This window comes from Seriola dumerili, unplaced genomic scaffold (assembly GCF_002260705.1).
Source record: "Seriola dumerili isolate Sdu_G_001 unplaced genomic scaffold, Sdu_1.0 BDQW01000219.1, whole genome shotgun sequence".
Classification (NCBI taxonomy): Eukaryota; Metazoa; Chordata; class Actinopteri; order Carangiformes; family Carangidae; genus Seriola; species Seriola dumerili.
This window is the reverse complement of record NW_019174474.1, coordinates 6,159,397-6,184,616: the sequence shown is the minus strand read 5'-3', so window position 1 is coordinate 6,184,616 and position 25,220 is coordinate 6,159,397. Positions and strand designations below refer to the sequence as shown.

At 41.9% G+C, this 25,220-nt stretch overlaps 1 protein-coding gene across 1 annotated transcript in view; it reads right to left on the bottom strand.

Moving 5' to 3' along the window:
• Window positions 1-879: 879 nt before the first annotated feature.
• furin (furin, paired basic amino acid cleaving enzyme) overlaps window positions 880-25,220 on the bottom strand; it is an 84,529-nt gene continuing 60,188 nt past the window's right edge. Inside the window, exons 7-16 of the mRNA XM_022754566.1 lie at window positions 17,031-17,119; window positions 14,217-14,389; window positions 10,603-10,815; window positions 8,464-8,564; window positions 6,630-6,733; window positions 6,029-6,146; window positions 5,615-5,794; window positions 5,254-5,381; window positions 4,442-4,570; window positions 880-3,046 (exon numbers count right to left, since the gene is read on the bottom strand). Coding sequence (XP_022610287.1) covers window positions 2,337-3,046; window positions 4,442-4,570; window positions 5,254-5,381; window positions 5,615-5,794; window positions 6,029-6,146; window positions 6,630-6,733; window positions 8,464-8,564; window positions 10,603-10,815; window positions 14,217-14,389; window positions 17,031-17,119 — 1,945 coding nt within the window. The 3' untranslated portion in view covers window positions 880-2,336. The remainder of the gene's footprint in view (window positions 3,047-4,441; window positions 4,571-5,253; window positions 5,382-5,614; window positions 5,795-6,028; window positions 6,147-6,629; window positions 6,734-8,463; window positions 8,565-10,602; window positions 10,816-14,216; window positions 14,390-17,030; window positions 17,120-25,220) is intronic.

Sequence of the window (25,220 nt, the reverse complement as noted above, 5' to 3'; positions counted from 1 at the left end):
GACCTGCTGGAATAATGAGTCTGGAACCTCAGTGTCCAGTTGATCTGAATATGAAATCTGCTAATGGGGAGCTGATATGTTGGTGCTGTTATTAATTGATCTAATATTTCTTGTTGCTAGGCCTAGTTAGTAGACAGCATGGGACAGTACATGACAGCTAATTAATACAAGCTAAAGAGCATACAAAAAACAAAAAGAAAAACATGAAAACCAATACACAGCTTACAGAATCATGTAATGAAAGTGTGACCGAGGAGATAAAAGGCTTTCATGCTCACCCCCCCCTCCCTTTTTTTTTTTTAAGAACATGAGCCCATTCACACACGTTTACTGTAACACATACAGTATTTATAATGCAAAGCATGCGGCACCCGAGTGGCACAGAATTGTGCAGCGAGTTCTCCCGGCAGATCTAATTATGGGCCACAGAATGAATGTACCTTCACCCATGAACCCAGTTACCAGCCTCTGTAGAGGGTGTTACAGAGGAAAGCTGCTAATGAACAAAGCTGCTACCGGAGATAGTTGACATTGTTTTCCCCACATGCATACAAACTGCTTCCATTTATATTAATTTAAACTTCAAGGGGCCACCATATTGAAGCTTGAGAAAATAGTTTGTTTGTAAGGCTTTTTTTTTTGGCAGCACGCTCACTGCAACTGGATAGCATGGAGACGACAGAATGCTGGCACCTTTGCACAGCTCAACGCCCAGAGTGAGGGTAGCACACTCGCAACAATGATATACAGCTATGAAGAAGTGATGGACCATCTGTTCTCTTGGGTTGCCTTTGTGTGTCAGGGGCTGAATTTAAGACGCACAAAAACATAAAAGTTTAAAAAAAATCTGGCAGGAGAGACACAAGCAGCACATCTATGCAACAGCCAAAGTCATTTTATTCCATCATGAAACTGATCTCCACAATATTAACATCCATTGTCAGTTAAATAAAAAAGGATATAAAACAAACATAGAAAATGCAATACAAGAACTCTTCATTTTTTAATCTCTGTCACCACTCTGGCCTTTACAGCCACAGGCTTTGATTCAGCTTGTGTTAGCGGCAAGTGTATACTGTTATCGATGTGAAATAAAGTATGTATTTGTCTTTCAATGTATGGTGCTCTCAAAAGAAAAGGGGAAAAGCTTTACCCTGATGACGACGTTCTGGGAGAGCAGCCCCAGAATCAATATATGCTCTGGGGGGAAAATGAAGAGAAAATAAACTTATGTCTCACCAGCAGTAACCAAGCAGAAACATGTTGTAAAGGTCAGCTAAGTGTTCTCTTAAATTTCACCCAGAAATAGTGTTGCACTGCTATAAGCCTGTAAGATTTTTTGACTGATACATCTGATGTGTCTGTGCTTCTGTGGCAGTTCCCACTGTGGCTTGATTGAAACAGAGCATCCTCCACACTTGTCTGCTTATCAAACAGCCTGCGGGATGTTTTGTTACGCCGTCCCAGCCCGCTGCAGAAATTTTTCTTTATTGTTAATGAGCATCGCGTCACGACCTCTGGCCCACAATCTAATCAAATGTAACAAAGCCAATTTATTCAGACAACCAGTGTTGAGGACAAATCAGATGCATATCTGATGAAGTACAGATTTAAAGGAGCACTTCACCCATCCTACACTTCAAATTCAGAGTACTCATTGCAGAGAGTACCCCATATAATGATATTGTCAGGGTTATTTTTGGCTTGGGCTCTGAGGCTACATTTTTTTTCAGAAAGACTGCAACACAAACCTGGAGTGTTGCGTTTGAAAGAAATAGGAATTTACCAGGCAGGAAGGATCTAACTAAAAACTCTATTGAGCTGCCTTATGGGAAATGTAGGAGTCTGTGTTTGTGGGGCTTTACTTGTACTTAGGACTAGGATATCTCAGGATTTCTCCGCCCCTGCTGCTTTGATTTTGACCACTTTGTAATAACTATCTCCTGCAATGCCCCAGCTTTAAGTAGTGGAGGAGAGGAACACTAAATTGCTTTCATAAACTGGGCAAAATATGGTAAAGTGCATCATTAAATTAAAACAAAGTGAAATAATTGAATAAACCCTTAAATTTGTGATGAAGAGTCAAATGATTAATAAATACATCTGACATCAAATATTAATCTAACTAGATAAATAAAGAAATGTAAATAAATAAATGAAAAACAAATGATGGACTCTTTAATGCAGTTGGACGGGGTGCTGATGGGACAGTAAGGCCTGTGTTTTGTGGCTGTAGGATTCTCCTTCATGTATCAGCTCCATACAGTCGGGTCTAGATGCTGGCGACACCCAGAATATCGTGGTGTCAGAAACCTCAACAGCAGATACAGGCTCAGCTAGATGGAGCTCTGCGTCTTGATAAAAGCTGTCCTCTCGCTGTGACCCTCCACTTCCTCAGCGTCTGATTCAGACTCGTAGGCGATCATGTCCTCGTCCCCCCACACAGTGGGGATCCCCTTGTAGCATATCCGTGTCTTCCTCCCCCGTCCTTGGCCAAAGCCAAAACCAAAGCCCACCCGCACCCCCCTCGTCTCTGAATACACAGAGGGCAGTTTGGTCCTCCAGCCCAAAGAAGTGCCACCTGAGCGCATCTGCAGCAAGAGGAAAACCCCGACGAAGGCAGCCAGGATGAAGGCACAGCTGAGCACTGCCACGACGACAGGTAGCTGAGTGGACGGAGCTACGCTGAGCCCTGGGGGTTCCTCACCTTCTCCACTGTTGTCGTCTACTGCTGCTGTGATATCCCTGTCTGGCTGGGCTCTGTCACCCTGGAGCCCCCCAGCTAGAGGGGATTTGCGCTGGACCTGGTTCTGGTGCAGGCAGGAGGTGAGGACCAGGTGGCTGTGAGGTGGGCAGGACAAGCAGTCTGTAGGTCCAATTCCAGAGCAGGTGAGGCAGGCGGGGTTGCAGGGCAGGCAGGCTTGGACGGAGGACAAGTCCACCCAGTTCTCCAGGGAAAGGTTGAGGAGCTGCGGCCCAGAGGTGAAGCCCGGCGGACACAACTTCACACAACCCTGGAGGAAGAGGGAGAAGCCGGGGCTGCACTCTGGATGGAGAGATAGTTTCCTTAGAAGAAAGAATCTCTCAAAAAACTATTATTGTTATTATCGATTAATCTGCTGACAATTTTCTATTAATCAAATAATTGTTTGGTCTATTAAAGGTCAGAAAATTTGTACAATATAAGATATATATATATATATATATATATATATCTTAAATATATCTATATATCTTATATTTGTATATATACGGTATGTTATATATATGTTAATATGTTAATACAAATATAAACACCACACACACACACATAATATATATATATATATATATATATATTATGTTAAATACAAATATAACATATATATATATTTGTATTAACATATAATACATATATATATATATAATATATATATGTTCTATATAGTATTATTATAAATATATTATTTTCCAGGGCCCAAAGTGGTGTGTACTTTTAGTATAGTATTTTTTAGTATTCACAGCAATGAAATAGATTAATTTTCTGTTGTTTGACTAATGAATTAATCAACTAATTGTGTCAGCTTTAATGGAATCTGCTACTAAATATAAGGAAATTAAAAAAAAAAAAGAAAAAAAATATAGGGTTAGATAACAACAGCTGTACATATCAATTGGGTAAAGTCTATAAGCAGGTGTGGATTTCCAAAAACTGTTAAAATATTAATGACTGAAAAAAGTGAGATCTAATTAAACTCATGTAAATACTCCCTTATTTGTTAGAAAGCTTATTATCTACATTTGTGAAATTGTATATCTGCCTGTAATTTCATTTAAAACAGTCAGGACAGTTAATTTGTTAAAAGAAGGCCACAAGTAGTAAATGGAAATTGTAGCGGATTGAACATTGTGCCCTTTTCTCTCTAGAACTATCACCAAATTACTAAATTCTTTCCGAGAACCTTGAGTGTTAAGAAACTTATTAGAAATCTGGGGACTGGTAAAATTAAGCATTAGTGGTAATTAGTGAAATAATAGATTTGATTTGTAGAAAAAAGTGTCTGAATGCTCAGAAGCGCAAAGAAGCTCCCAACCTCATCTGCCTTTCAATGAGGGAGTCATCCACTTCAGCAGTTGTTGACAACGTAGCACCTTTTTCACTGACGCAATTTTAATCTCCCCTGCTGCTCCTCCATACGTCCCACACCATGATTCAAACCAATACGACATATGGCAACGTGCATATTCACAGCGTGTGCAAACAGATGCACGAGAGGCTTGTGTAGCAGGCAATCTGTATTCACAACATTCGCTTTTCACAAGTTAAAATACTCAACGCAGTCTGACCCAGAGCCTGTTTTGTAACAATGACTGCGTGCCAGCGCCAATACAAATGAGCCCATTCAACTTTAGTGGCTCCCGTTCAAAGTTTGTGTGTCAGCGGAAACTCGTAAGATCTCACCGATACAGATCTGCTGGGCATCGAAGGTCTTGCAGCTGTTGTTGGACGGCCGAGGGAAATCAGATGATGAGGGGTTGACAACGCTGGGTCCAGTGCCCCACAGGATGAGGGTGAACTGATTCAACACACCTAAAAGAAAAGAAAAGGAGAGAGAGAAAGAGAGGGAGGGAGAAAGAGAGAGAGAGAGAGAAAAATGAGGGAGGTGGGGAGTATTAAGATATGGAAGAGAATATCAATGATGAGGATGTGGGAGTGGGAGGAAAGGAAACAAGAGATATGAGCGGACCAAACACAACACAGGAGGAGGATCAACACCAGCAGAGGAAGAGATGCATTCCCATCTCATTTCCCCTGCTGCTCTGGGTAAACACGGCCACAAGACAGCTCTAGGACTTAACGAGTTAACTCCTCATGACAATATGCTGCCGTTTGCCTTTCGAGAGAAAAAGCAGAGTGACTGTTGGAAAAAAAAAACAAAAACAAAAACAAAAAAAAATACATTCTCATGATACCCAAGTTTTGCTAATCAAAAGGTTGCACACAAACTTTCTTGCAGAAGAAACCCTCTCTGCCCAGCAGCTGTTAAGTTTTAATCTGGATGTGTTTCGGAGAGCAGCTCCCCCCGGAACCAAAACTGGTACAAACTGCGTCATTAGAGAAGGAATGTGACAGAAAAAAAAAACATGGAGAGGCTATTTAGAGAAGCAGGAAAAAAAGACAAGACTTGAGTTGATGAGGGGGCACTGAATGCTGGCATAAATGTAGGCTTGATGTGCCCAGACTGAACAATTAATGATGGGGAGTGGGGTTACCATAGTCACGTCCATTAGCCGCTGCGTTTTCTATTTCCAGGGTCCATTCCCCTTGAGGATCCTCGTCCCATGAGTGGGTGGTCATAAAAGCCCAGTCGTTGAATCCCTCTGAGGAGAAATCATTGGGCCTGAAAGAACAGAGGAGAGGCGACGTGCTTGTGTTACTTTTTCTGGGCTCAAATGCAGAAAGAGTGGGGGGTGGGGGGGGGGTGGTTTCCCCCAGAGAGCATGCTTTCGAGTCTTTGTGCACAAGTTAAATTATGGTACATGCATATTGTGTTTGTTTGTGTGTGTGAGGCAAAGAGAGATTTATATCAGGGCTTGGCTGCTGGTGTGTATAGTGGCGTGTTTTACAGTGTACCTGGGGAACAGCAGGGTGGAGCGTGTGCCCAGTGGGCTGATGAGATGAATGGCCAATTTTCCTCTCTGGTTGTGGGTGAGAGTGAGGCGAGCCTGAACGTGTTCCAGAGAATTGACATACTCCGGTCGTCCCCAGCAGGCATCCACGCTCTTGCTGAACACCAGCTTGTTGCCGATGTCTCTGCAGGTTTGACAAGCGGAGGGGGGGAGTGGTTAATCTTGTGTGGCTGCAGAAATGGACACAGACAACAGCGCAGTGCTACAAATTCACACAAGCGTTCCGGCTCCGAGGAAGACTGTGGTGGCATCTATCAGGCTGAGCGGCATGATGGAACAGCGAGGGCTCATAATGAGACTAAAACTTACTGCAGTTTACACACACACACACACACACACTCCTGGTCACACTTCTAACCTTGGCTCTGCAAGCATGGTGTGAACACACTGATGCTGTGGCCCCACCGTTGTCCAGTTCTGCGCCAAAGCCACCATGGCACCAGCATCCAGGAGCCCATAACCGTATGAATGACTCACTGTGAAAAAATAAATAAATACATGGAGGGGTAAAGAGAATGGCAGGTTTGTGGTGGTGGTGAGAGAGAGAAACTGGCACCAAAACAGCCAATCGTGATTCACAAATGGCCAATTTTACCCCAATCTTCTGACTGGTTGAAACTGTACCACACTGTAATGCTCTGTCTGGTTGAGCGAGTGCTGTGTGGGCAAAGCATCCAAAGGTCTGGGAGTAACAACAGAGTAGGGAGTCTGAGACTAAGTGAGGGAGGTTATTATTGTGTGCCTATGTGTATCGAACCAAACAGGAAAATAAATTTACTGGGAACAGAATAGATTTTTGTTTGCTAAAATTGAATTATTCTTCTTAGTGGTAACAGTTTCTCTATAAAATATTAGTCATGTGCTTCCAAAGAAAATCTTTTTTTCTGGACTCCATCAAGTGCTCAGGATTGAGGCACAAATGTAACATCATATGACACTTCCAGATCGCCAGCCTCTACCTCTGCGTCCCACTCCGTTGGTCTTCCAGTCTCCGGCGCTGAGGTGTCCCGGCCGGGACGTTCTCACCACCAGGTGTTGCATGTCCCTCCAGGTCAGGTTCATACTGCACAGGTACAGGCAGGAAAGCAGAGCAACCGTATTGACTTTCTGTCATCTAATAGCTGAAGATATTACTTTTTACATTATGCACATTATGAGAAAAGTCAGGTGTCGCCGACCTCAACTGTATGACAATACCGCAGAGGACATACGAGGAGCCTGTGGACATGCCTGAAATATGATGCAGCTGAGCATATATAGGAATGGATAGCTATACATTTCTGAAATACTATACTGAGATGTAGAGGAAGCCCAGAGGGATATGTCAGTCAACAATGACAAAAGTACAAGCTCGCATTAAGGTTGTAACGTCAGCGTAAAACACCAGTATTAAAGGTACATCATAACCTATTGTGCTAAGGGAACACAGTAAAACAGTGGACACAATACCGTGGAGGGCTGTGTCTAGACTCTCTGTAATGATAGTTTCTAATGAGGTCTGGGACTGGGGAGATGGGGTCACCTTCTGAAGCCCAATAAATTTCTCCTTTTTTTTTTTTTTTTTTTTTTTTAATATAGATTTATTTGGAGGCACGGTGGAGAAGCAAACGTCTGAACAGCGTTTAAGTCACCGATGGGGAAAAAAAAAAACCTGCTCTGTGGGTTAAGATAATCAAATCATGCATCACTGCTTACTGAGCGCAACACCACAGTCGACAGAAATAGACACAGAATTGCACTGTGGCACATCACCTACGCCAGTCTCTGCATCAGCATTCACATCTCACATCCTCTTATGTGTTATTAATGGACAAGACACACCCCACCTTCCCTCCCTCCCTCCCTCCCTCCCACACACACACACACACACACACACACACACACACAATTCACAATTCACTCACTGTCACCTCAGTCAAGAACGAATGGGAGAAAATAATAAAATAATAAAACACCAGAGCGTCAAAACACTCTGCCTATTAAATGATTCCATCTCTGTGAATTCCAATGTGGTCCCAGTCTGATAAACTAGCTACCCTGTTATTACTGCTGCCTGTCAGGAGGGGTGCAGATATGTGCGTGTGTGTGCGTGTGTGTGTGTGTGTGTGTGTGTTTGGGGGGTGGGTGGTGGGTGAGGTTGCTCACTGACAAATACTGACTCTAGTTTACTGTTGAAAGTGACAGATAGTCTACATGGTGTAAACCTGAGCTCTGTGAGGTGAGTCACTGCCTTTCTCTTATGATATTAGCGGTGACACCTGTCAGCTAATAACTAATGTGGAAATGAGGAGAGTTATGCAGAGCAGAGGGGTGCAGCCTGATAAGAGGACCTAACACACACGAGATTCGACTATAATGGACAACAGAGTAGAGCTGCTGACAGAAACTTGGATTCTGACATCTGGAGTCCTGAGTGAACGATAATGAGAGATATTTTGGAGTTGAAAATCTTCACTACCGGCCCGACAGGTATTCGCACTTCTATGCGGGCTGCAGCTGCTGATTTGTCTTGCTAATTAACTGATTATCAAAAGCTTAGTTTGCTGAGGAAAAAATTTCTAGACTGGGATTCATGCCAAAGCCAACTCCCATACACGACTGCACGCACATCCACACACACACACGCACAAACACACACACTCATAAACAAGCACACGGTGGAGCTATCAGATGAGGTTTACAACAAAATGAAATTAAAAAATCTTTACTGCTATGATTTTCTAATGTGAAATCATATCAAGTACAAAAATAGCTATGGTGGTTACAGGGAGAGGCTGTGTTGCTCTCACTTACTTGGCCTCCAGAGCCAGAGCGATGATCCCAGCAGCCAGTGGGGCCGAAGCGGACGTCCCTGTGTGAGAGTCTGTGCATTTTTGCCTCAGGTCCGTGGTCACCTTGGAGACAGGAGAAGAGAGAGAGGAGTGCACAGAAATACAGAGGGTGAAAGACAGTTAATATTACATAGTGAGTTTTCCCACTTCAGCATGTGTGAGAAGCACAGCGCGAGGGGGTTGAGTGTTAAGACAGGGGATGACCGGGGACAATGGGAGCTCTGCCTGCAGCAATCGGATATGGAAAGAAGACGGAGGAGGAGGAGGAGGGGGCGTAGGAGAGAATGAGCAGGTAGGTTCAGTCTCAGGTCTATGGATCACTGCCAAAGGGTCACAGCCGGGGCAGTGAATGTCAGCCAAATCAGCCCAGCCAGGTCGGGTGGTGGTGAGACAAAGTATGTTAGCACTCTGGGTATACCTCTGCTCTTCGTCTCTGCCAGTGCCAGCACGTTAATGAGGCCTGTCTGGGTCATGGTGAGGACATGTCAGAAATGACAAAGAAGCCACAGGGTAAAGCGAGCTGTGAAGGTTAGGGACAGATTCTTGGTTTGCAACTTTTGGCCTGACAGATTGTGGCACTAATGACCATTATCTGCAGAGAGACGTCTACGTGTCAGAGGAGTAAACAAAGGGAGGGCAGGTGTCAACGCTGGCCGACTATTAGATCTCAAAATTGGATAAAATAACACTGAAACACTGTCATACTTCATTCACTGTTTTCATCGCACTCAATGATTTAGAGCTGGAACAAGTAATCTATTAGTCAAATAGCAGACGGTTGTCAGCACTTTTAATATTGAAGTTATCGGTGAATTCAAATATGTGATGGTTACAGCTTCTCCAGCATGAGGATATTCTGGGCTTTGTACTGTGAGTAAAAAAAAAAAAAAAAAAAATCAACAGTTTACCCTATAATGAAAATAATAGATGGTTGCAGCCCTACACTGATTATGTTTTTACCTTTGCAAACATATTTGCTGAAGCAATTAGTTACATAAAGTTATTAACCAAGCCTTTTCTAACTGCTCAGCAGCACAGTAACAATCAGTTCTGTAATTGTGCAGACTGATCATCTGAAATCCAAATTTTGAGAAATTACAATATAAACTAATTGAATATCTGTTTTTGCTACAATAATAACACTGTATCAAGCCCGATGCCTTGAGGGGCAATTAGTGAACTTTGTATTTTTTGCCACACTGTGGAGATGTGTTTAGCTTTACAAACAGCTACATTTTATTCTTTCTCGGGGTGAACACCAGACAAGTTTAATTGCAACACCAAGTGCAGACAAGGCCATTAAGCCTGGTAAGAGATGCTGGAAGCCACTTTTGTTTTTCTCTGGCTCTCCTTTGCAAAATCCGTAACCTCAAGAGATGAAAAGTGACCAAATCTGTCCAGTAAATGAGCTACTTGTTAGTTCATGTCGAATTTATTTAAAAGCCTGGTCTGCTTGTGATTTGACAGTCTAGACACAAATGTGGCAAAAACAAAAGGCTGACAAAGAAAGAAAGAAAGAAAGAAAGAAAGAAAGAAAGAAAGAAAGAAAGAAAGAAAGCCGCATGAACTCACTGATACAACAAATGACAGCCTCTGACTGCTGCAGCAACAACACAAAGCCACGACGGTGTGTTGGTATATTTTAAAATGACTTCAATTTTACCCATTTGATGAGTTGTGTTTGCTCGCCGGCAGCATGCCTCTGGTGTATTTTGAAGGGAATGGCAGATTTGTGGTTGTTTAATGTTATTGTATGTCCCTGAGGCAAGTCTTTCTTCAGCTGACAAGCAGCTTGAAGGAAGCGTGTGGCATCTCTCAAAATTTGTCAGCTTTCCTCACTGTATGTTACACACCACTCACTCTGATTCTGACAGTTTGATGCCTATTTTTGATTTGAGAGAGAGACAAGATTAATATGGACGTACACTCGAAAAGGTGATTGATAAAAGCAGAGTATGAGATGTATGGTTATTTTTCACAGTGCTGACATTTACAGTGTGCTAAAGATTTAAAGTGTAAAAACAATCCTACACATTTGAGATGTTCAAAGCGTGTGTGTGTGTTTGTGTGTGTACGTGTGTGTGTGTGTGTGTACACCCACTATCTGTTTCTCCCCCGGGTTTCCAGAGCTGAAGGTGGAAGCGAGGGTGGAAGAGCAGGGCTCGCTGTACCACGGCACGTTGCCGGACTGCGTGGTGCTGCTGATGGACAGGGTGTAAATGCTGTTTGTGTAGCCGTCACAGTTACAGCTGTCCTGCTCCCGGCCACCATTACCCGAGGCCCAGACGAAGATGGAGCCCAGTCCGCTGCGTCCCTGCGGCATGAAAGTAGATATATGTTCATTCAGTTGCAATCCACATGCTGCACATTAAGAGAGGAAGAAAGAGAGAGTAACACTCAGTTGAGCGAAGTGTGAAAAATGGCCATTGACAAAGACGTTTGTCTCGCCGCTTAAACGACTTGTCATTTATGTGCTTTCTTCCAGAAATACTGAACCGCTGAAGGCACAACTCTTATTAATACATCATAATATCAGCCGGCTTATTGCGGCAGAACATCAGATAACAAATAGAAGAAATGTAATTACAAAATCTACTCAAGCTGAATATAATTTAGGCCTGATAAATGACAACATGATATCTGGCAGTGAGACTGTATGCTCCTAAAATATACCAACTACATGAGACACACATTTAGTTCAGTTAGGTCGGGACTGCCAGCAGCCGGCTAGACATCTTGGGGTGGTTTATGACTCAGAATAAAATTGCACTAAACGTTTTTTTAGCAAAGTAACAAAGGTTGTCATTTGTCAAATCAGGAGCATCGCTAAGATTAGACTGTTCCCTGCGTTCCAAAACACACAAACCCTTTTTCATGCATTTGTCTCTGGCTGATTAGATTACTGTAACTCTTTCTTTGCTGGAATGCCCCAGGAATTGATGGAGCACTTTCAGCTTGTACAAAACAAGTGGAAAATCTGTGCACTTTTTTTTTATAATCAGTTTTGGCCTCCCTGCACTACTTACCTATGACCTTGAGGATTGATTTTTAAGTTTTACTGCTTATTTTTAAGGCATGGGTTGGTCTGCCCCCTTCCTACACAGCTGACCTTCTCTTCTCACTACACTGCAGATTGTAGCCTGGGGTCTGCTGACCAGTTGATGCCAAGTGTCTCTGGGGGCCAGGCTGGAGACAGAGACAGAGGGCAGCAGGGCATCTGCTGTCAGGGCTCCACAGCTCTGAAACAGCCTCTGGGTGGAGAATGACTTCAGTTTTCTTTTGTTAAAGTCTTACAGACTTATTGCTTTAATTTGACCTTAATTAGTGTAACCTTTACTGTCATGTTTTATTGCACTTTTCTTCTTTCAAACAATATATTTAGAAACATTTTTTTTCTTCTTTGTTAGATTTAATCATCTCTTTGTCTTTGATGTGATCTCATGTGAGATACCAAATAAATCAAGGTATCTTTATTGTTATATTTTACTCACAACTTACATTTCCATTCGGCATCCATTACACCCTGCCATTCAAAAGTCAGTTAAACACTAAAACGTGACTTTTTCATCAAAGAGTGAAAGCTGCAATGCAGTCACTGTGATGTTCAGAATAAAACCGAAAGATTAAAACTCTTCTTCTTGTACCTAGTTTGAACCAAAGTGGGTGGATAACATATTCATTTTAGAGAACAAAACATGGAACCAAGAAATACATATGGTGAAGGAAAGAGATAAAATAAAATGGAGGGACCTCTCTTACATCCCACGTACAGAGCAGAAACGCATTGCTGATGGTGAGAAAGAAATTAAAAAGGTGTGAGAAAAGAAATGTATACCATTTCACCCACATACAAAAAAAACAAAACAAAAAACGTGTTGTTTTCAGTCACGGTGATATAAAAAGCTGCAGGAATGGAATGTTTTGCTTCTCCCTTTGTTAAAGATTGTGGTTGTCTGTCCATTCTGTTCTGTCTGCTTGAGTCCTGTCACGTCCTCAGTTTCAGTGTTGGTGGTGTCTGGGCAAATACAAAGATACTGGAATCTTTAATTCCTTATCACTGTTGTTGCAACACTGTTTTCTCTGGCATGGTTTTCATTTGCTAAGTGTACAAAAGTGGCCTCAATTTGACACGAACACAGACTTTAAATGAGCTTGTTTTTAAAAGGATTATCCATTTAGTTTTCCTACATGTCCATCTCACAAATGACCGCTGTTCAGAAATTGGGATAAATGCTCTACATCGTACTGTATCCTAACAGTAGAGCTGTGAAGCTGTAGCTTATACTCCTAAACCTTCCAGCCCAATTTATGACCCGACGCTGCCTTTTCTGCAGGTTACAGAGGACAGATGATAACACTTCAGTGCCACGGGTTATCTCACTGCCAGAACACACGCTGAATCAGAAAGGTCCTGTTGTGCTGCTGTCAGGCAATTTTTCCTCACTAACGCACTGTGATATGTGGAGCATTTCACATTTTGGGATATGATATATGAATCATTCTTTTCAACCTAAAATTTGCAGTTTCATTCATTTCCACGCCAATTACTGTGGCCTTTGAATCTAGCTATTGTTCTGCATCAGTGACTGTGGCTCCATTTCTATTTTGTTCCATCTCACATTTATCATTTAGCTGTTCCGCTGACGTCTTTTGATGTAGCAGTGCTTAACCATGAGATATGATGACTTTAGCCTCAGATCATATGTCATACTCTTTAATGTTTGACTCTGTCCAACTCTAAAGGACTTGTCACAGAGCAATTAACAAACTCACCTTGAGTTTGTCCTTTTCTACACTACACCTCACAGATAGTAATGATACAGTATAATTTTGGAGGTGGAAAATGTTCACAACAGGCTAATATTTTATGAAGCAGAACAACAAACTTTTGACTTTTGGGAAATGTGCTTTTCGCTTTCTTTCGGAAACTTAGATGGGAAGGTTGATACCTCTCTCATGCTTGTGCAGTAAATATGAAGCCGGAGCCAGCAGCTAGTTAGCTTAGCTTAACATAGAGAATGGAAACAGCTTGCCTGGCTTTGTGTACTTGTGCACCAAAACCCGCGTACCAGCACCTCTAAAGCTCAACTATGAAACTGTCACATCTCATTCGACAAATGAAAGTTTTACAGTGAATTATTTGCCTACTTGACTATTAGTTGGCTGGGTCCTGTTGATAGGCTACCGCTGGAGACTAGGAAGTTATCTTGTGTTGTGTCTAAATCTGTTTCCCCATCGATTTAAGTTTCTCTCCACTGTAACCTGAGCCCAAACTGAATCCCAACCAGTTATCTCTGCAATATGCCTAACTAGAATCAAACCCACGGCCTAACCCCAACTGTAGAGGGCAAAGGTATGGGAAACACTGTTTGACACAAAAATGGCACACAACTGTAATGACACACCCACACATATATTTATACATACACACACAACATATATACGGGTATAGGTGGACGTGTTTACCTTTGGACAGAGCTAGGGTGGCTGTTACTCCCAGTTCCCAGTCTCTACACTAAGCCAAGCTAACTGGCTGCTGGCTGTAGATTTAATCTTCTCATCTACAGTAACTCTCAGCAAGAAAGCAAATAAAAGCATCTCTCAAAGAGTCTAAGTATTCCTTTAAAGAGCTGATGTGAATTTGATAGTGATACTATAAATAAGAAACAGGAAGATATAACATGATTAAAAGCCAAAACTTATGCTCGGACTCACCTTTGTGATTCCTTGGAGGAAAGCCTCCTTAGCCAGCTTGGCAGGGCCGTCCAGGGACTTGCCATCGTCTTCTGGGCCCCAGCTGGCGCTGTAAATGTGGATGTGCTGAGGGTTGAGACTAAGGGAATGGGCCTCCACCATGTCTGTCACCTCTCCATCCAACATACGAACTCCTGTAAAAGGAACACGAAATACAGTGCAGATTTGTTTACCAAACTAGAGATGTGAAAAGTGGTGGAGATAGAGTCAGAGTGACAGATGATAAAGAGATGGTGAGTGTATGAATTTTAGCTTCAAATAGATGGAGAGGTGTCAAAACTAAGATGACAAGAAGAGAAAGCTTGTCATAAAAAAGAGTGAAAGAAATCAGTCAGACAGCAAATTCCCATTTCATCTCCAGCCACAAAAACAACAACAATAAAACAACAACAACAAAAAACCCCCAAAAAACCCAGAAAAAATGGGAACAGCAACAATAAAAGACTTCACAGGAAAAACCAAAGGCTTCAGAGAGATCCAGTTTTAATGAGTAAGTGTGCAAAGCTTCACCCACAGATGTGACCCTGACAGATACTACACTATTTTACCACCATCTAAACAAAATACCCTGCTGGTTGTTAAACCTAGAAAGACCATTTACTGACTGCACCAAACACACAGAAAGGACAAATCTAACAGACAGACTGTAGAAGAGAGAAAGACGCACGCACACACGCACGCATGCACGCACACACACACGCACACGCACACACACAGATATAAATGAACTGAGAGTTTACAGAGCCTTCAACACACTGGTGTGTCCACAGGGTAACACCAAATGTCACCTTTCATCATACCTGAACGCAACCCTTTGAAGTGAGCAGCCTCAGATCAGTCCTCTGAACTAAATAATCCAAAATACGGTCCATTACTGGAAGAGGAACCCCAGACCTCAGAGGCAACACTACGACTGATGACGTCCACATTAAGACTTCAATAATCCATTCTAGATGACCCTGGCTGGCCCTGTAGCCACACACACATACCAGCAGGAATGCTGCCAAAACAGTAATTACTCTGTTCGCGTGGGGATTTGCCATAACACAAGTTTGAATACTGAGCAGCCTGGGAAAAAAAAAAAAAAAACATAACTGAGGAAAGCATGCGACATAAAGCACAATGTTTGCTCTAGTGGTCATAATGCGCGGGCTGCATTGCAGCAGTAATGATGATCACTGTTGTAACAATTCTCATCAACTTCCTGCTGCTTGACGATTCCTTATTAAGACACTGCTGTGCGAGTTCCCTGCTGCTCCACTAAGTCAGAGGTAGAAGGCAGAGATGCCGCTGTATTTGTGTGTGTGTGTGTGTGTGTGTGTGTGTGTGTGTGTGTGTGTGTGTGTGAAAACAGGTACAGGAGGTGGAAGGAAACACTGAGTGAGCCAAGTAGGGTCGATTACAGGCTTTAAACACTAATCGCTAGTCATTGCTCAGTGAGGATACACACATTTAGGCGTCCCAACAAACATAACCGCTTATGCTCACATGTGCATACACACGTAGCATGGGTATTTGGGAGCAAATCACAGCTGTTTATAAACAATCCACTGACCCCATGATCACATTCACAGAGGAGTAATTTATGAGATCAGGGCCAATGCACAGCTCTGTCGGGAGATGAATGGTAATGAAGACAGAGAAGGAGAATTATGAGTAACATCTGTGAACGGGACTGAATGGGACTGCTCAGGGCTCCGCTGAGTCTTGTTGGCTGCCACTGAGTCATTGACAGATTGTTTGGTGACAAAAGTTACTAAAAGCCTCCTTGGAATACTTTGTCAAGTGCACAAATTTTTAGGAGAAAAAAAAAAAAAAAATCCTTTTTCTCCACATATCTTCTTTCTTAACGCATATCTGCACATGCTGACAGCTTTATTACTGTTTAAACAGGAGCCTGCACTAACAGTCTTATTTTTGACCAGCTTTTCAGGCAGATGATTTACACGGTGGTATGAACAGATGTCCACTGGGTTGTGAAATCAGTTTCCTTGGCATCAGTATAATACTAAATTTAGGTTGTTTCCTTATCACTAAGGACACAACAAAACACTTTAAAAATTGAGCTTGCTTTTTATCTAATTGGTGGAAGAAAGACTGGAGTTTCAGGCAAAGTGCCAAATAATGGTGGGATGAATTATAACGTGTGCTGGTTTGAATTAAGATCAGAGTCACTCTGTCAGAAACTTAAATTTGACATCTGCTCGCGTTTGAGACATAATCTCCATAATGTCTTGAAGATGAGGCATTTAACATGTTCGCAGCTGTTTATATCTTTATATCATACATGGTAGACACAGTTTTTTTTTTTTTTACAGGTACACACAACAATCTTAAGGAAGCTAGGAAGTCATTTCCTGTGAAAAATCTGTAGAAAGTTATCTTTTCTTCTCAGTGGTAATCAATCAAGGACAGTCCATTGTGTGCGCTTGTCTGTCTCTGCAGCACTTTCACTTGCGAACAATAGAGTCAGTCAGTCGGTGTAGTAGTAGTGTCAGTGATGCAGACAAAAAAAACATTATGGATATCAAATTAAAATCCATTACTGGGTCTATAATAAAATAATGGAGACACAGCTAAATCTGTGATTCTGATTCAGGTCCCAGATTAAAGGGATCCTATCTGAAAGAAATTCACTTCTACGTTAATTAGTTTGAATATTATTGTGCTTATTATTTCAAATTAAAATAATAATCTTAAACTCATTTACATTAATAATATTTCAAATTAAACAACGTTCTCAACAAAAAATTCCCAAGGGTATGCTTCACTCACCTCCAATTTTAGCATTATAGGCCACGCCCACACCACACACACCGTTGTTGGCTGCGGCTGCAACTTCCCCTGCACATCGAGTTCCATGTCTGGGGAGAGAGAAGAGGGAAAGACAACGTGCATGAAAGAAAAGCAGTGAGAAAAAGAAGAATATTAAAAAGACACACTTTCCACATCAAGTGGGAGCATGGTAATTATTCAACTAACTGTTGAATGTTTAAAAAAAAAAAACCCCCAAAAAAAACCAAAGGGAGTTCTTTTTTGTTACACTCTGAACTGTGCTGGGCTTTTAAACAATACTGTAGCTGAAGTGCTGCTAAAAATACACGGCAGTCAGAGGAGAAGGATAAACTCAATGGCCCGTTTTGTAACTGCAGCCGACTCGTGTTAGAGTTGTAACAATAAGTGCCAGGAAGCCTGATGTTCCTTCCCATATTAAATAGTTTTAGAATTCAAGGCTAACCTATAAGGGATGAACAGAGAACAGCGACCTTCATTGTGAACATAATGTGCAATGAGAAGTATTAACAAGTAAAACATTTTTTTCCACACAGCACAAAAAGTATCAAGCAACACATTCAGGTGTAAAGACACAATCATATAACGTCCTTACCACGAATCAGACTTTAGGGACATTTGTATCAGAATCTGATGACAATTGTGGGGTGGTTTGCGTCCGTTACCACCACTCTCCATCAAATCTGATAAAAACACACCTGTAGAGTCCTAATGAAGGAGCAGACACGTTGAAGTAAACTGTCAATAAACCAGTTTTCAGGGGTTATAAGTAAAGTTTACCAATTTGCTCATGGATAAATGTTTAGGCCTTCTATACTATATCACAGCATGTACAAGTTTTGAGATCTATGTACTGCAGCTGTGAGACACAGAGACCATAGTTAATATACAGTCCAAAATCCTCCTCTGTGAAACTCACCTACTTCAGAGAGCTCCTTTTTTTTATAATATTGGAAATCTCTTCTCCTGTTGCACAGGCTACAAAGTCACAGCATACAGACTCTTCCAATCAAAGATGACCTGTCTAAAACTAACTTCACCTTGACAGTCACTAGCCAGAGGACATCCAAACCAGATATGAGATGTTATCGATGTACATGAATTATTCACTGAGTCTCTCATAAATGCTTTAAGACCAGTCTTGACTCTTGAGTTTCATAGAAAAGACAAATTCCCTATAGAGCCCTCTCTAGATGTCAAATACACTAAAACTCTTCACAAATGAAAACCACTCCATCTCCACAAATGAGCTTAATCAACTACAGATCCATGAAAATGAAAAGTCTACACTGAAACCTTTACAGCTTTGTATCATTCCAGGCAAAAAAAAAGAAAAAGTAATCATTAGTGAAATGGATTTAATTTGTTGGGCTGATTTCTGGGGCTGAAGCGGTGCGATCAGACTGGAGAATGGATGGCATGGAATGAGCATTTGGCATTTAACATAGGTCATTAAGATTGTCTCCTGATTACAGTGCAGATATCTGATTAGGAGGGGCAGAGTTTCACACCTGTCTCAGAGACGTGCTGTGCGAATGTTATTGGAACAACGCTAATTACATCCACACTGTTTTGGAAGTGCTGAAAATTACTTCCTTTTTGATCTCCCAAGTTCCCTGATGATGAGGCAGAGGACAAAGTCATTTCACAGGGTCAGAGCACAGCTACGCCTCCAGCTGGGATCCTGATTAGACTCTGTGTAGCTCTGTGATATACTACCCACCCGCTAATTCTCTGCTTTGTTCACTCTAAAACATTTTAGCATGAGATGACTGCTTTCTTCGGTACTTTTTTAGTTTACTACTTCAGCTTTACAATGTCAAAGAGAAAAACACAGAACAAAACTAGAATTACCGCCTTGTGGTCATATGCATCTGCCAACCAGTCAAATTGCAGGAAATATGGTCACAATCTCCCCTACTGTTCCTGAGTTACAGTGTTGAAAAATGGTAGTGTTGGGAAGTAGTGAACTACATGTAATTAAACTAGTAATTTAACTACATTTTGCAGTAACTTGCTGGTAGCTCAGCTAGTTTCATATGTGCACAGTGATTCAAGTTGTTAAATTACTTTTTTTTGCCATTTTTTGAATAGTTAACTACTGAAACTACAAACGATTTTTGGCCATGAAAGGAAAGTAATGATTTTTTAATTGCTATTTTACCATAGCTTCTCTACTGTAATTGAACCCCTTTTGACAAGCCCTGCTTCCGTTTTCTTTCATCCTGACCGTTGTGAAGGCATGCCCGTGCCCCCGTGCATGTGTGAAAGCCATGGGCGGGTGGTAATCAGTGCTCACACAACATCATCACGGATAAATCTCCTGAATCTCAGCCTGGAGGAAGAATCACCGTGGCTGTACTGAAGCAGTTACTGGATGCAAAACCAAAGCTGACATTCCTTGCACTCTCCCAGAAATAGTGGGGTATTTTAGTTTTTTGGTTTATGTTATGACCTGTGAAGGCATTTTTGCAATAAACTGTAAAGTATATTTTGTTATTATTTGTTATTTTGTATCACATGTATGTTGTCCATTTGATTTTTTTTTTTTTTTTAATTAAGTAGTTTGAACTACTTTTTCTAAGTGGCTATAGTTAACCACACTGGATTTCTACCTTGGCTAGCTTTGCTATAGTTCAACTTCTTCCTGTGTAAAATAATTGGTAGCTTGCAAAGTTGCGCTTTTAAACTAGCTTCCCCAACACTGAAAAACGACCAGAAATGTTTTTAAAACATCCTCACGTCATCATTTATCCTATTAGACATGTGTGTTAAATGATGTCATAATAAGTATATGAATTCTTGAGTTATGGCCAAAAATGTGTTTTGTGAGATCACAGTGACCTTGACCTTTGATGACCAAGATCTAATCAGTTCATCCTTGAGTCCAAGTGAATCTTTGTACCAAATTTGAAGAAATTCCCTTTCGGCACTGAAAACATAATACCTCCGGCCGCGGCCGTCACAGAGGCATGAAAAGGACGGTGTGGGGGAAAAAAAAAAACAATGTCAAGTTGCTTCCTAACAAATCATTTACTACATGACCCAGCCTGTCAACAACTACAAGGATTAAAGTGATTTTTAAGCAAGCTATCAACTGCTCTGGCAGGGCTTATTTTTCACTGACAGACATGCCCTTATACAAGGACCTTGGCAAAACATATGGCAGGGCGTCACACATCACAAGTGTAATTAAAATGTTATGATTGCTATCAAGAGGTTAAACTACCTAGTTTTACTGCTAACTAGCTCATTTCCTATTGTGTTAACGGCAGCAGTTGATGGTGAGCTGATGGCTCCCTAAAGAACAACATCTGTACTCGGGGGTTAAACTGGGACTCATTGTGTGGCGAGGCCATCTCTTAGCAGTGTTTGAAATGGGACAGTAATGTGGCTGCAGCCATTTTTTTTTGTGAAGAATGCAGCTTCCAATAAAGTAACAACCTAATATGCATTAGAGATTCATTACACTTCACATGCATAAATCAGCTAATTTATCTGGTTATTAAAGAAATATCTAATGTATGAAAAAGCTTGAGGCATAGATCACAGCTTTGTCTGTGAAAAGGCGAGCGGCTCGTTTAGGCCCTGCCCACTCATTCATTTTAGCTCACTGCTATGCGTTTCACAAACGTCTGACTGAGCTCTACAAGCTCGTCCATACAAATCAATCATGTCGCTATGTGCTGAAACACTGCAGAGTGGGTGCTGAATGGTGACTGTCAGTCATTTAAAGTCAGAAGAAAATGCAGCTATAAGACTAGTAGCCTTCCTGTGAGTGACTATGCATCTTTCCACACTACAAAGATATGAGTGAGAAGATTTACTGATGGATTACTGATGGATATGCCTTGGCGTTGATATGACATTGAGAAAGCTGAGCATCAATGCTAATGAAGACAGACCTGCCACAGTTTAACCTATTGCATTTTTATATTTGAATGGTAACATCAGACAAATGTAGATGAAGACCTACAAGACACTAAGTGCTTCCTCTGTGATTTAATGTAGCAATGGGTCACTGCCGCTGCTCACCAGTCTCTGTTTTAATATGAAGGGATCCAGTGCAGGAGTTATTTTTCTTGGAATTGATATTTAAAAATGATAAATACAACTTTAGGTATGGACTTGTTTATTTTAGTTTGAAGTTTAGCTACACATTAGAGCAATTTACAAGTCACCTTTTCTTTTGCAGTGTCGTTAACTTCTTGCAGTGGAACACTACCGCGGGAACACAGAAGGAGCACTAATTTCAAATGGGAACATATTCGTTCTCTATCCTTTAATACACAGGCCAGAGAACCTGCAAACTTCCACAGTGGCCAAAAACACACAGTCAGCACCGTGGCCAGACAGATGGCTTGGCACAGAGTAATGCATACTAACATTGTGCAGACATTTGCAGGCGAATTGCGTTGCAAATAGCAATTTCAATTGTCAACTGTCAATGAGTTTTGTTAAAAAAACACACAAACAAAAAGCTTGCACCACAGCGTCTCCTTATGAAGCAAACATTATTTTGAGACATATTTTTGAAATATCTGTTCAGTGCTGCCGTGATTCGACTAGCCAAACATAGCACATACAAATATTATAAAAAGGCCATTATGGTCCGACAGCACAGCACATATCCTCAGACCAAGGAGCTGTGGCCACATATGTGATGCCAGGCACGGGAATCAGCCAGGACAGGCTGAGTGAACACAGAGCCAGAGGCCTGGGAAGACATTTATAGAGAGGCTGCACACATCAAGATGCAGCTGTTTTGAATACTATCTGCATGTGCACATGAAATGTGTGTGTATGTGTGCGAATGACTTATTGGCTTTGAATTGCATTCAGCTAAAACAGCCAGACAGCTTAATATATCCAGGGAGGCTCAGACGCGTCAAAGTAGACACAAGGGTATATGGCAATGCCACAATTTTATCCGTCAAAGGTCCATGAAATGAAATGACACTTTACTGAATGCCTCCATTCTATATCCATTTAAAATAGATTGAAAGAGGTCAGAGACACTATAACTAGTAAGGGCAGGCGTTAAGTGTAGTTTGAAAAGAAAAACTGGAAGTAGCAAATCCTCTTTTTGGAGAAAAGACAACCACAGTGGGGAAAAAAAAAAAAAAAAAAAAAAAAAAATCATTAGTATGTGAGTTGGACGATGGCAAAAGCTACACGATTTGTCCGAAAGACAAGCTGTGGAGAAAAGACCCAACAAAGCTTCAACAAAGCTGTGATAAAAGGCTGCTGAACTAGAGCTGCTCTATTCACTGAAGCCAATGTGACCTCCCTTATCTTATCACAAGAAGCAAAGGGGACAGAGTGAGGTAATGCTTTTATCTCGCCTCCTCAGGACAAGGCACCATATTTGGTCAAGTCATTGTCCTGTCATTTACTGGAGAATGTAAACATGTCACCCAACACAATTTCTCTGGACATGACGCAATGTAACCACAAACCAAACAGAGTCAGTACATGACACTGTACTGTCTATTTATGCATGCGGACACATCCAGCATTCATATACTGCAAAAATTGTATCATCTTATTGAAGGCGTCACTTCAATGTAGGATGAATTTTGATATAATCCTAACATCAGCCCTAAACTAGGCCCTAATCTGAAAACTAGTCTTCGCTCTTACATTTAGAGCAGTAAATAAACATTAAAAAACTGGCTCTGGACGCCTTTGGATGGAATAGTATGCAGGTAGAAGAGTAATATTCTAATAACTAATATTACTCTTTCATGCAGGTGGTACAGTAGATCAAAAGCTGGATATATACTAGACACAAGAGGTTAATGGAGTTCCACTGTATGTACCCATGGCGTGGGTGTTGGATTTCACAAGCTGATACACGACGGACGTCTTGTATTTGATCAGGCTGTATAATGCTTTGATTATATTCTCCACAATGACTGTTTTCATTCTTTCATTTACTTTGCGATATGAGTGATGGTGGGAAGCTTTGCCATGTGTCATTATATATAATATGAGACTATTTCCAAGCAGTCGCTGTATTTATGCTCTCTCATTCATGGTGACAGGGAGCTGGGGCTGTAGGATGCAGAAGGTCTGCTGTGAAAATGGCTTTGCTAGATATGTGTTTCTGAAAAGGAGCAGATAACATCTAAACCAGGGGTCCCCAAACTACGGCCCGCAGGCCACATCCGGCCCGCCAAAGCAATTGGAGTGGCCCACTTAACGATCCCAGACAATCCCTCTAAACATCAACCAATTTTTATTAAATTGCATTTTCCTATCATAACATCATAACATATCCGTACTTAAAGGTTGGCATTCTAATTAAAATTGACCATAGTTATGAGCTATTTATAGTTAATAGTGGCTCATCTTCACCTCCTCACACAATGGTATATTCTGACGTGACTTTGATCGTGACCGAGCCAGCGTCAAGCTGCAAAGTTCTGAGGTGGGAATCTGTCATGAAGGTGGTTGTGTCCTGCATAAACTTCATCAGAGCAAACGGACTTAAACACAGGCAGTTCCAAGCCTTTCTCTCCGAGCTAGAATCAGCCCACGGAGACGTGCTTTACCACACTGAAGTCCGCTGGTTAAGCCGGGGCAGAGTTTTGAAGCGTTTTTACGACCTGCTACCCGAAATCAATGCCTTTCTCCTGACAAAGGGAAAAACTGTCCCAGAGCTGATCGACACAGAATGGAAATGGGACCTCGCCTTTATTAACAGATGTGTCAGAAATTTTAACGGCCTCAACTTGCAGCTCCAAGGCAAGGGAAAACTAATCTGACATGTATTCCCACATCAAAGTATTTGAGCTTAAACTAGCGCTGCTTATTGGACAGGTGCAAAAACAAGACTTCAGACCATCTCCCTGCTACTCGAAGCCCTCAGCTGAGAAACCGGCGGTCCCGTTCCCAACCGAGAAGTGCCAAGACGCAACTGGAAACTGAGGGGTGGAGTTCGGTGTGCGGTTCCCGTGAAGCTTCATGTCCACGTTAAAGAAATCCGCACATTCCAGAACCCTTTTGCTTGAGAACGACATTAACGGACACCCTGCTCTCTTTTTCAATTTGAGCTGGCTGAGTTGCAGACCTGTGATGTGCTGAAAGACGTATTCAGCCCCAACAGTCATGATGCAAGTACTATGCTGCCCTCCAAATGAGACCTACCCCAACATAAGGAAAGCACGCAACAAAGCATGTCCACAGTTTTTGGGAGCACATATATCTGTGAGCAAACTTTTTCACACATGAAGCTGATAAAAAATCCGACGAGATCAAGTCTCACAGATCAACACCTGCATCAGTCTCTGAGACTGGCTGTAACTGGAATGAACCTTGACATCGATCTCCTCACCGAGTCAGAACAAGCCCACAGCTCACACTGAATATGGAAGCTCTAGCGTGATTTCAATAGCAATGAGATATTTATAAAAATGTCAATCTATAGTAATGCTCTTTTTTATAGGCAACAATGTTCTACCTGATTCTGACCGCTATTCTGTATTAATATTATTTCACTACCTGTAAAGACAGAACACTTACCGTTTGTTAACTCAACTGTACTGTTACAAAATCACATCACCTCATTCTTACTTGAACATTACCATCAGTTTGGTGTGTTATTTTCTATAAAAAAAGTGGAGTATCTATGGTACTTCAAATAAACACATGTGAAGACTTTTTATTACTTTTTTTTTGCAAATCAACAGGTGGTGGTGAATTTGTGGAACTTTCAGAAAAATTTTTTGGAAATTATTAAAACACAGAATTTAACCGTGTCCCCGGCAGCATATGAGAGACCGCCCATGGTGGCCCTTTGGAACGGGAGCCGACTCAGGAAGGGCCTGGGGCTGACATATGTTACTTAGCGTGACGAGCCGAGTCCGATAGACACCAAACATGTGGACTTGGGACAAACTTTTCCGTTGTGACATTCACACTAGTCTTAATGGTGTGGCACCTCAGCATATGAGAGATGACCCGTGGCGCACGCCGGCCCCCCCGCGTACAGGCATTGCGCCCAGCAAGCAGAGCTATGCCGCCCGGCGGCCCCCCCCCCCCGGCACAGGCATTGCGCCCAGCAAGAGAGCTAGCGCCCGTCGGCCCGGCGCCTCCGGCGCCCCCCCCCCCAGGTCGTAGCCAATGAAGGGCAGCTACAAACAAATTATCATTGTAATCTCCACAATA